Source organism: Chenopodium quinoa, unplaced genomic scaffold, assembly GCF_001683475.1.
Source record: "Chenopodium quinoa cultivar QQ74 unplaced genomic scaffold, ASM168347v1, whole genome shotgun sequence".
NCBI lineage: Eukaryota > Viridiplantae > Streptophyta > Magnoliopsida > Caryophyllales > Amaranthaceae > Chenopodium > Chenopodium quinoa.
In genome coordinates, this window is record NW_018743050.1 from 173,578 (window position 1) to 185,454 (window position 11,877).

Genomic DNA, 11,877 nt, shown 5'->3' on the forward strand with positions numbered 1-11,877 from the left:
TAAAATTTTTAATAGATAATGTTGCTTAAAAAAAAGTGAAATGCTTAAAAAAAAGGCCATAAAACTATACTTGTAAAAGATAAGTGTAACACTACAAAAAATAATGGAAAGTCCTAAAATAAGATGAACTAAACAATTCCTCTTGATTATTCATTAGAATCACGAGTGGATGCAAGAAGAATTGGATAATCTCTTTTTTTAAAAAATAAAAAATAAAAAAAATTGTGGATAAATCAAATGGTGCTCTTTGGAAAAAAAAAAAAAAAAAAAATAGGATTAATTATAAAACGAATACCCCATAATTTTTTGTTTATTCACCATATACTCATGAAAATTTGCAGATTCACCATATACCCCTAAGTTGTTAAAGTAATTCACTATATATCCCTAATAAAAATAAGATGAGTGGAATTTAGTTAAATATACCTCGAAACCACCTTAGATCTCTCCCTCCCTCATCCCAAAACCACTCATCTCCTTTTCCAACTCCCGAAACCATTCCAAATCTCTATAATCATATCCATATGATTGATTTTGAGGATGAGAAAAGGAAATTTATGGTGGTTTGGGGGTTGGAAAAAGAATGTGGGTGGTTTCGAGGTTTGGGGAATGTACTTAGAGTGGTTTCGGTTCATAATTAATTTTAATGATTAACAAAATTAACAATCATAAGTCATTAAGGGTATATGGTGTATTTTTGTGAAAACTCAAGGGTATATGATGAATTTAAAAAAGTTCAGGGGTATATGATGAATAAACAAAAAAATTAGGGGCATATGGTGAAAAACCCGTAATTAAAATGTTGTAGTGGTAAGAACTTTTTGAAATTGGTGAAAATTGATTTTGAAAACAGACATAGGTTGTGTTATATTCACTTGACTTTTACTTATCTAATTAAAATTTATTTTAATTGTAATTTGAACTTAGGCAACCCTTATCAGAACTTATTTTTCTTCAACGAAACTTATTAAACCGGAAAATAGTATGGAGGATAATTCTACAAGTAATTTTTTTTGTGTATTTCAACTAACTTAATTGGTTAAATTTTAGGGAAATACTTCTCAGTACCCAATACTATACATGACATAGTACTTGTAAGATCAATAATCAATTATACAGTAGTAAATAAGATTGGAACACTTAGAGCAACATTGAGGAATTGTAAGATTATTTGCAACACAACGATGGAAGCATGCAATTGTGATAACGCCACCCAACGGCAAACCATCTTCAACATGCACAAAATTCTTGCATGAGAATTCACAGCTAAATCTAGCAGGATGATCAAAAACCTGTAAAACACAAGTACAATCAATTTAAGAATTGAGTACAAGATTGCTACATGCCTACATAGCACCCATCACTCAATGAGCAATGAACCCTCTAAAATCATTAGGGTTCAAAGTTCGTCGATCAGCTTGTGACCAACATCGGAACTACTCTAAATCATCCTATGGTGAAACTCCTGCCCTACTTTATGATATTTCTCTATCAGTATTGAGTTAAAGCCAACCATTCATTATCAGAAATGCCCAAAAAGAGCAGTAGTATCTAGTTTCAAGAGTCTTTCTCACTAGGTTTATTTAAATCTTGGATCTCGGTATCTTTCACCGGCTGAAGCAGCTGGTCTGGGATGGCAGCAGGATCCAGATCCCAGCATTCATCTGGCAAATTAGTCACCTCTTTGAGCAACCAAGATGGCACCTGGTGCGAGAATCTGACCATCTCTCTCCTCGGGATCAACTGAACTGCGGCCTTGTCGGTGCTTCTCTGATACACCGTCTTGTACCCCTCTACCTTAACAAGTGGGGTAACACAAATCCCAATCTCTTCGTTGTAATCATCCATTATCTCAACCATTTCATATTGGTGCCTCACGTCGTAAGGAGTTGACCGATTCCAATCCTTTGACCAGTTCCGGTACACTGCCCATATGTCTCCGCTTCTTGGGTAAAGACGAACACACCCTCCTCGGCCTGCCTTCTCCCGGCTTAAGACGTGAGAAAACATGTTGACCCCTTCAATGATGTCAGTAGTGGTCGCTCGGAAATGTCCACAAGATTTTGTGAATCCAGAATCTATCCAATTTACTGCTCCAAACTCAGTATCAGTTTTAGAACCCAAGTAGCTAATTAGAATTTTGAATGGATTCACTGAGATGATCTGGCGTATCAGACAATAAAGGCGGGGCATGCCGTCCTCTTCATCATACAGTGCCCATATCTGCTTGGGTTGGAAGCACTCTTCTGTCCTGTCCTTGTCAAAATCATGGAAGTCAGAGTCAGGAACTGTTAGAGTGACTGGCCCGAGTTTCTTGGGTTCCAAATGGGAGATACCCAGATGTGCTCTTCTCCGAGATTCTCCAGGTTTACCAGGTATATGAGTTTTTTCACCATTCTCAATTGATTCCGATTTCATCTCTTCAAGCCTCTTCCGGATTTCTTTTCTGGCCTTCTCTATCAACAACGTTCTGATATCAATCAGTGGAGGAATAGACCGCTTGACAGAGGATTCATTAGTGGCAGAAAACTTGGGTACAGTGCATCCGTTTTCCTTAGGCATTGCTGCTTCGGTAACAACCTTACCACCTAACTCGTCACCATTTACAGCAGAATTACCACCATTTTCAACCTTTCTTTTCTTATACGGCCTTCTAACATTTGTTGTGCCCGATGATTGATTACAGCCAACGGAACCATTGGCACTTACATCAGCTTTCACCTTTTTCCCAGGTTTACTTGGATATCCGTTACTCTGGTAAAGCGTATCAGCAGAAGTGGTAAATCCATTAGGGCTGACATACCCACCAGAGGATCCCGGGGATGTACTCCATTGAAAAGACACATTTGAAACATATTCAGAGCCGTGACCAGAGTGATACACAGGAACCCCGTTCCCTGAAACATATACAGGACTAGTAGGGTAGAATGACATGTTATGCCCATGACTACTATTGTATCCATTTTCAGGCCCATATGAAAACTGTGAAACAGGATAAGAACCGTTGATCGGAGCTGTTCCCATTTCCACGGCCATAAAAGTAGCACGGCAGTTCTTACATGAGAGCCTCTTATTGACATACTTCCGAAGATATTCGTATTGAACTTGACAAGAAGTGCAAACTGTCCAAAATGTAGGAGGAAGAGAAGACTTTGCACAATTGGTAGGATATGTAGCCCCAGCAACCACTGTGGAAGACAGTTGACCATTCCTCTTGCGATCATATGTAGCTCTTTTAGAAATATCTGACAAATGAGTCCACGCTTCCGAAACAAGCCTAAATGCCCCATCAGCTCCCACAGTTCGATTCTTATCTGGATGTAGCAACACCGCGAGCCTTTTATACTGTCTTTTTACTGAAGATTTATCAGCAGATGGTTTTAACCCAAGAATAGAATAAAAATCAACTTCACCATTAACTTTCCCCTCAGACGCAACATATACATCAAACGTTGCCACCATCTGTGAAATACCTTCTAATTCGGGATACAGCATTTGAGCCTTCAACGCGAAATTCTTGGCACCAACAAAATCCTTCTCAGCAAATCTCTTCTCAGCATGCTGTTTCGCTACAAGAGCCTCCTCTCTCTTCGATTCCATGTCGAAAACTCAACCAACTCGACTCGATACTTCAATTATAACTAGGACCACAAATAGCGCCCATACACTGAAAGCGAGTGGTGCAACAACAGCCCATATCTATATCTCTGCACTTCAGTCAAACCCAGTAGCCAAAATTAAGACCTCACAAAACTAATAAAGACCCAAATTTGAATTTAGTCATTTTCAGTCTTCAATCCCAAATATAAATCAATCCTCTAATTTCTAGGGGACAACAAATCTACGAGGATTTCAATATTATAGCAGACAACTTTTAATTTACGCTAAAGCAAGTACATGAAAATAACAAAATCTAATTAATCAAGTATAAAATCTTCAAAGCTATGTAACAAATTATAACACAAATTCAAGAGCTATGTTACTGAAATTTTAGATCTATAACACAAAAATAGACCCAAATCAACAAACACAAAACCCAGTTGAAAAATACAAAAACCCCAGAAAAATTCAAGGGAATCCTAATTCAACATGCGCATTAAAATTAAAGTGCATAATAAAAATCAAAGCATTAAAAACCCCCATTTCATGAAACTACAAATTACCCACAAAAATTCTACCAAAATCTAAACTTTATTTTGAAGAAGATCGCAGCTAAAGAATCAAATTACAAAAATGCCAAAATAAATAGAAGGAAATCAGCTAATAAATCAGTAGAATATCAACTAAACTACTAAAATTAGCAAAAATTAATTCCAAAAAAAGAAAGTAAAAGTTCAACTTACTGATAGTCCAACTGGGGTGAAAAATGAAGAAGACATAGATCGTATAAGTCTTCAAATCGATCAACTAATTTTTCTTCGAAACTTCTCCAGATTCAAATTATTTATAATTTTTTATGAAAATTTCTGGGTTTTACTGAACAAAAATTAAAGCTAAAAACTCAAACTATTTTATCACCCTTTAATTTTATTTTTTTTTTCCTAGGCTCAATAATTTTTTTTGGAGACTAGGAAAAATCAAAGGGGTTTGAAAATGCAAATGGGTAATCTAAAAAAAAAAAAAAAAAAATTGAGGGGTAAAATTCCGGTGACCGGAAATTAGGAGAGAGAAAAGGGATTAAAGAGTTTTTAAGAAAGGGAAAAAAATAGTTTTACCAAAATGAAATAAAATGATACTTTGTGTAATGTATAATCTGGTTAAAAAGTAAGCGCTGTTTATGGTATTGCTATTTAATGGGAAGAAATACTAAAATGCACCTTAGTGTATAATGCGCATTCATATATTTTTTTTATAAAATATAAAAAAAATAAAAAAATAAGTATAAATATAATAATTATAAAGTTTGATTTATAAATTAATCAAACTTTTTATTTGGGAGTGAATTTGGTGATGGGTAGTTTTGTCCATTTAAAAATAATGTGATGTCATTATATAATTTTTTATTTATTTGTGGAATTAATTATTCTTCATCTTAACATATCTGTTTTTTGATTATATATTAATATTGCAAATTGATATGTTTTGCTTTTTATGGTCAAGTTTGGTGAACAAGACAAAAATTACAATAAATATCCCATTAAATTTCATTCATTTTATTACCTCTAAAGTTAAAATATTGTACTAGTAATAATAATAATCTTAAATGTGGTAACTCCTTATTTGAGTAATATCAAAATTAGAAAATTAATTATTATTTCTCCATGATTCCACAAAATCTTGTTGAACCTTAAACACAAGTTAATTAGGTAGCAAGGCTGTTAAGACTTAAGATCATGACTAAAATTGAAATGATAATTAAGTATTTGCAAGTATGGTATTCCATTCCAAACTATAAGTCATAAAGCTAGAATCAATATCATCAGTACATGTAAATAATTTCTATAATATATGAAACTGTCATTACAAGAATTCCTTGCTTAACTATGTATCAAAAGATTATTACTATTATTTAAAAAAAAAATGAATTGGTTATATATGGGCACACAAAAAAATAAACCTAGTATATGTACCCATAAGGCCATAACATACCAAGTCAGTGAATGGGAGTATAGCAATGTCAATGCTATATTTTAATTTCTTGGTGAAGATTGGCATTGGCTCATTGCTACATTGATATATAACTATTAGGGTTTTTAAATGAATCCTATAGTCTATATTAGATACTCGTTCTTCCCTTTAAATATACTTGCTAATTGTTTATTTATATTATACTTACTATTAACATGAGTAATTGAAAATAAAATATGGTTGCTTCCGTCCAAAAAAAAATGGTTGATTCATAACCCTTAGAAAATAGGAGGGAAATTTTCAGTAAAATTTTATAATGCATGCCATGTTGTGGGAACATTTGGATGGAAAGGGGCTGATGGATCCATTGCTTCTTGTTGGGATAAAGGATGAGGAAAGGGTAGGGAAGATAAATTATATACTTTGTAGTATGTACAACCCAAATATTATTTAGGGTTTTTATGCAATTTAAGAAGCAAGTACATAAATGTAATTTATGTGGGTTAACATTGAATAATGTATACAACTTTATAGTACTTTTTTGGGGGGGAGAAGGAGTGTGTGTTAATAAAAAGAACTATATTGAATCGACATCTCTCACAAATCAGTTAGCTCAATTACACAGGTCAATGTTTGGGGGAAGAAAATTCTCCTATTTCAAAGCATATGTAAATTAGAGCTTGAACTTGTAACCTCGGGTGATTCTTCAATATACCATATTATTGGAATTTGCTAGATTCAACATATATTTTCGTAAATCATATTATTAAAACTTCTCTCAACTTAATTACATTTATTTTGTTTTATGTAACAAAACTCAAACAAAAGTATGTGAATATGTTAAAAATTATTTTGGTAAAACTTCTCTAAACATATTCTAACTAATCAAAATTTAATTTGTCTAAAATAAGACGATAAAATAAGTTGTAACAAACAAACCCTAAAAGCACACGAGAATGTCGAAGTTCCTACTATAATAACTCTTATTTTGTTTTTCCTCTACAATTGACTCTTACCCAAATCATTAAATTTGTTGCTTCCTGTTGTTAGGTTCTCAACAATTTCTATCTCATACTTTTTGGTACACCCTAAGTCCTCAATTGTAATGCTCCACATCACCACATGTCTCAACATACTATTGCTCCAATGTTTTGGGGAAGTGCTTTGAACCTCAAGCTCCTCGTCAATTAGACAACTTGCCATAACGGTGAGCAAGGTAATCCCGAATGAAGAGAATGAAATATTATATTATAAGGTTGTGAACATCTCTTCTTTAGAGTTAATGAAAGTTTAAGGACTTGTTTTGATTTACTGAACTAAGTTGAGCTGATATGATCTGATTAGAGCTGAACTGAAATGAATTGTTTATGAGAGAAGAAAATTAGAAACTGAACTGAACTTATTGGAGTTAAACTGAACTAAACTTATTGGAGCTAAACTGAACTCAACTGAAATTAAGCTGAAGAGAACAGGTCCTAAGTACTTGATTTAATGTCATGATTCCAACTTAGAGGTAAAATTTTGTACTTTATTTCTTGAGTTGCTTTCCTCCTATGTTTAATTTAGAGGTTGGATATGGAATAATGGATAGTGTAGGGTCGAAACTATAGGTGACTTGAGTAGATCATAACCTCCCCCAAGGTCCAAGTTAAAATATGTGGATTGCTAAACATCGCCCGCAAATCTCCACATAAAGCCCACAAACTTATATTGAAGTTACAATATTGCCCTTGATCTTAAAAAAAAACACAACCTCAATAAAAATCAAAGTACGGGGATGTCGAGGCTCGTGGCGGCAAGGTGGTTGGCTTGTGGCGGCAAGGTAGTGGTGGCTCGTGGCGGCAAGGTGGTGGTGGCGCCAAGTCCGGCAGCCACGTCCACCGGCGTGGCGTTTGGGCAGGACGCCCAGCCACGGTGAGTGGCGTTTGGGACAGGCGCCAGTCACTGTGGCTGGGCGTCCTGCCCAGACGCCAGGCCGGTGGACGTGGCTGCCGGACCTGGCGCCACCACCAGCCACGGGTCGTCCTGGCCAGGCGCCCCAGCTGCCTTAAATTTTATTTTTTTAATTTTTTTTTTTTTTTTTTTGGAAAATCAGAAAAATTTTCTAATTTTTTTTTAATGTGTTTGATTTTTTTTTTTAATATTTATTAATTTTATGTGTTATTTTTTATAAGTCTAGTATATATATTTTTTATAAAATCAAATAAAAAACATAAATTTCCACATCCTAAATCAAAACATAAATTTAATAAACATAATTTAAAAAAATAAAAAAAAAAGGCAAAAAAAAAAATTAAAAAGTAAGGGCGGCGTCCAAACCAGACGCCAGTGCACTGGTGGTGGCGCCTGGCCTGGACGCCAGTGCACTGGTTGAGGCGCCTGGGCTAGACGCCAGTGCACTGGTTGTGGCGTCTGGCCTGGACGCCAGTGCACTGGTTGTGGCGCCTTGCCTGGACGTCCTTGCCATGGTTCCGGCGTCCAAACTAGGCGCCACCTCGTTTTCCGTCGAAGACGACGTATCTCCGGCGACCCTCGCCTCTCCGACCTCCCTGGGCAACCCAGTACGACTCCACATTTGTTAGATCGAGATTTGTTCACTTTGGGTACGATTTTAGAAATGGGCAAAATTGTCAAACCATGTCTAATTTGTGGGCTTTATGTGGAGATTTGCGGGCGATGTTTAACAAATCCCTAAAATATTGCATATAGTTTATTGGAGCTCAATTCGTTTTGTTAAAAAAAGTGATGTACGTGTACATGTAGGCATGTAATGTTCACTTAAAATCTATTTCAAAACAAAGATAGCATATTCCATTTAACCCTCAAATGTAAAAATTATGCTTGTGCCGTTGAGATAATTTATGGCTTTTGGCCAATACAAGGTACATGATCTTAACACCAGATGAGTTGCAATAACATTTTTAAACGATTAGAAGATTGGTAAGGGGTAGGGGAATTTGAAGAAGTGATGTTGAGGTATATATATGGTAGAATTCAGTTTTACATTTTCTTTTTAGACATTATATAACAAAAGGCTCTCTAAATATCTCACCACCGCCAATTTATACACAATTGCTATTTGTACAATTTTTTAATACAAGGTAACAATAGGAGGGGTTTCCCCAATGCATGCATATCATTTTACACATCATGTTGCTACCTTAAATTTTAGTTTATTAAAAGTTTAAAACTAGTATAATTCTACTCCATTTAAAGTTTGTATACTTTGTTTATACAATGATAGGAATTTTCCAACAACAAAATAATGCCCTTTTTTTTTATTTTGCTAAATATACTTTGCTTAATTATGAAGGATCGAACTTGTACCAAATAAATAAATAAAATAACATGATATGCAAATGGAGTTTTATTAATTCCTTTATTTTACTAATTTTGCAAATGGTACTTTCAAACGGACTCGTTGATGTGCAATTGAAGGATAGGCATGTCCATAATGTTTATGCCTTTGATAGCCCAACTTAAATATGGGCCTCTAACTGCAAACACACTGACAATCAATCCCCTCCGTTTTGGACCCTAGGCCTAGGTCGAGCAATCAATATTTTTTGTAGACTTGACATTCGTTGGTTGTAAATTTACACTCTTGCATATTCTCTTTCTGATTAGTGCATATGATGAACACTTTTATCAAGTATTTTGATTGCCTATTTGGCTATTTATATGAATTCCTACCTACTCCATCCATTTCACGAATATTGTACCATAACGAGTTTTATGCTTGCTACTTAGAAGTATAACTTTGATCATTATCTTTAATTTCAGTATATAACTAGGTTAAGTCCCGTGCCATGCACGATCATAATTAAATTTTACAACAAATAAATCACAAATAATGGTGTAAATTCAACATTAATTTATCTAAAAAAATTATTTGCAATAAATAACTTGAATTTTAGTTTATACCAATACCAAATACTGAAATATGTAAAGGTTATTGAATTGGATTGTATAAAAAAATAATAATATAATAATAGAAATTTAGAAGCTATAAGGTTTTATGTAATAAAATTAAAATATTAGCTTAAATTTGTACCCATTTGCGAATTAATATACATCTATCCTTAAATTATTAACACATTTTCACATAAATATGAAAATTTATTTGATTTCATTTTACTTTAGAATAATCAATATTTCGTAATCAATTTTTTTAATATATTTTTAGTGAGTAGTAGGAGTTTTTTTTTTTTTTAATAATCATATAAATATTAGAATAATTAGATTAAATTTTCCAATATATGTTATGTATACTATAATAGAATGATTTTGTTCTTATAAACGTTATATAATTTTAAGATTTATATAAAGTATGCTACCAAATGATATTTTTTAATTAAAACAAATTTTATTGTCAAATGATGAAAGCTTGAGAAAAAAAATTGATATTGATAATATTATAATAATCTTGGAAAATAATATATTATAATACCTTATTTTTAATCTATCTTAGTATTTATGTAAGTAAAAGTTTCCTAGAATATAAAATATATGTACAAAAAATTGAGTATAATGGGATTAAATATGTTGTTAAAATGGAAATAACTATTATTGTAGGTTATAAAATGAATGTCATTAAAATATCGCAAAAAAAAAAAAAAAAAAAAAAAGCGGGAAAATTTTTAAACAGGAAATGACAAGTGTCATTCCAGGTTTCGCCTTTTGTATAGGTTTATAGATAAGAATAAAAATAAATTGATAACGATAATATATAAATTGAGATGGATCTAAAAAGATACCACATGATAATAGTTTTCTTTAGATATAAAATTTAAATCGCAATAGGTTGTCAAAGAGAACTCGTAATAAAAATCAATAGGGTGCAATATGGAACGAAAAATCAAGCCATTGTGCCTATTGAGCTTCTCTTCCAATGGCAGCCAAGAAAGAGGAGAGAGAATTTGAACCAAAAACTGCCCAGTCGCTCGAACCCCCTATCGCTTTTCGCCGTCAGTGCTACCAAGACTTTCACTATGACCCTCGATCGAATTAAGTTTTTTACGTAGGTTATTTCTTGTTTTGTGTTTTGGAAATTTGGGAATTTGGCAAGAAATAGTACCCAACTTGAGAATTTTGGTTCAATTTTCTGGAATTTTGTTCTATAATATAGATTTTAATCATATTTAATATCACGGTGGTCGTTGTTGGGGGTGGGGAGATGAGCAGATCTGGGGAGGAGGGGGTTGTCTAGTGGTGGTGGTGGTTGTGGTTTTTTCAATTATAAATTAATGTAATTATTATTTAATTAAGTGAATTAGAGGGTAACTAATAAAAATGGGGTGGCAAATAGGAAAAAAATAACTGGAAATAGTGTATTCAACATCGGAAAGTAGCCTTTGATTGTCTTCAACTAAAACTTTTACAATCGGATTTCATTTTGCCAAAAAAAATTTAAAGGTTTTTCCAAAAAAAAAAAAATTTTAAATGGTTTTTCCTAACAAATTATCCTTTGATTTAGAATAATTTTAGGTACCAACAGAATCTAATCTTTTATTGCAGATTGGGCCTATTGTTCTCTGGTGAGTTGGAGTTCAAAGTCACGGACCTTCAACAATAATAAACCTGGGCTTTAAGTCTTTAACAATTACTACTACTTGTGTACTTGTATTGGATTGCAACAATAAATAATGAATTACTGTAATATGTTATCAAATTAAATTAGTATGTCTAGATAATTGAGTAATTGGATATCAATTTTTTTGTTAGTTAAAGTTTCGAGGGAGGTACTCAACCCCTTGGAACAAATTCTATTTACATCACTATCTTGTAGATCTATTTCTACACCTAAAAAAAATTACTCCCTCTACTTTATAATGTTAGTCTAATATACTCTGTACTATTTTAGGTGTTTTAAAAAGATCTGTCCATATCAAATGTATTCCATTTTTAATTTAGTTTTTATTTCATATTTTATACATGTTAAATTCTGATTGTTAAATTAATTAATTGTTCATTGATGACATAACTCCAATTGAGGAAATCCCTCCCTTAATTATAGCTGATGCTTTCCAAACACATATCAAAAAATTAAAATAAGGCAAAACTAATTATGATTTGTTTATGTACTTTAATGATATATTCAAAATATTCTTCTTTTCTTATTTTATGTGATTGATTCCATGTTATCATATGAAAATGGAGGGAGTATAAAGTATTTTAGCTTGTGTTATTTTTAGATGTGATTTCCGAAAATAACTTTTAATTAAATCTAACTAGATGAAGCCCGTGCGATGCACGGTTTGTTTGAATTTTTTAAAATAATATTTTTACATAGATATTTATGTGCTAAAA

The 11,877-nt window shown here is 32.9% G+C and overlaps 1 protein-coding gene across 2 annotated transcripts; it reads right to left on the reverse strand.

Moving 5' to 3' along the window:
- Positions 1-1,140: 1,140 nt before the first annotated feature.
- LOC110730811 (J protein JJJ2-like) lies at positions 1,141-4,739 on the reverse strand. 2 transcript variants are annotated; one of them, XM_021910633.1, is made up of 2 exons: positions 4,344-4,739; positions 1,141-3,707 (listed from the first exon to the last, which is right to left on the reverse strand). In XM_021910633.1, exon 2 carries the CDS (start codon positions 3,598-3,600, stop codon positions 1,558-1,560), a length of 2,043 nt encoding a protein of 680 aa, XP_021766325.1. In that variant the 5' UTR covers positions 3,601-3,707; positions 4,344-4,739; the 3' UTR covers positions 1,141-1,557. The 2 variants fall into 2 exon arrangements, with proteins under 2 accessions (XP_021766325.1, XP_021766323.1); XM_021910631.1 differs by having other exon boundaries at positions 1,141-3,712.
- Positions 4,740-11,877: the final 7,138 nt, after the last annotated feature.

Coding starts and splice junctions, on each gene's coding strand:
- LOC110730811 (XM_021910633.1), bottom strand. CDS start 3,600: ATGGAATCGAAGAGAGAGGAGGCTCTTGTAGCGAAACAGCATGCTGAG.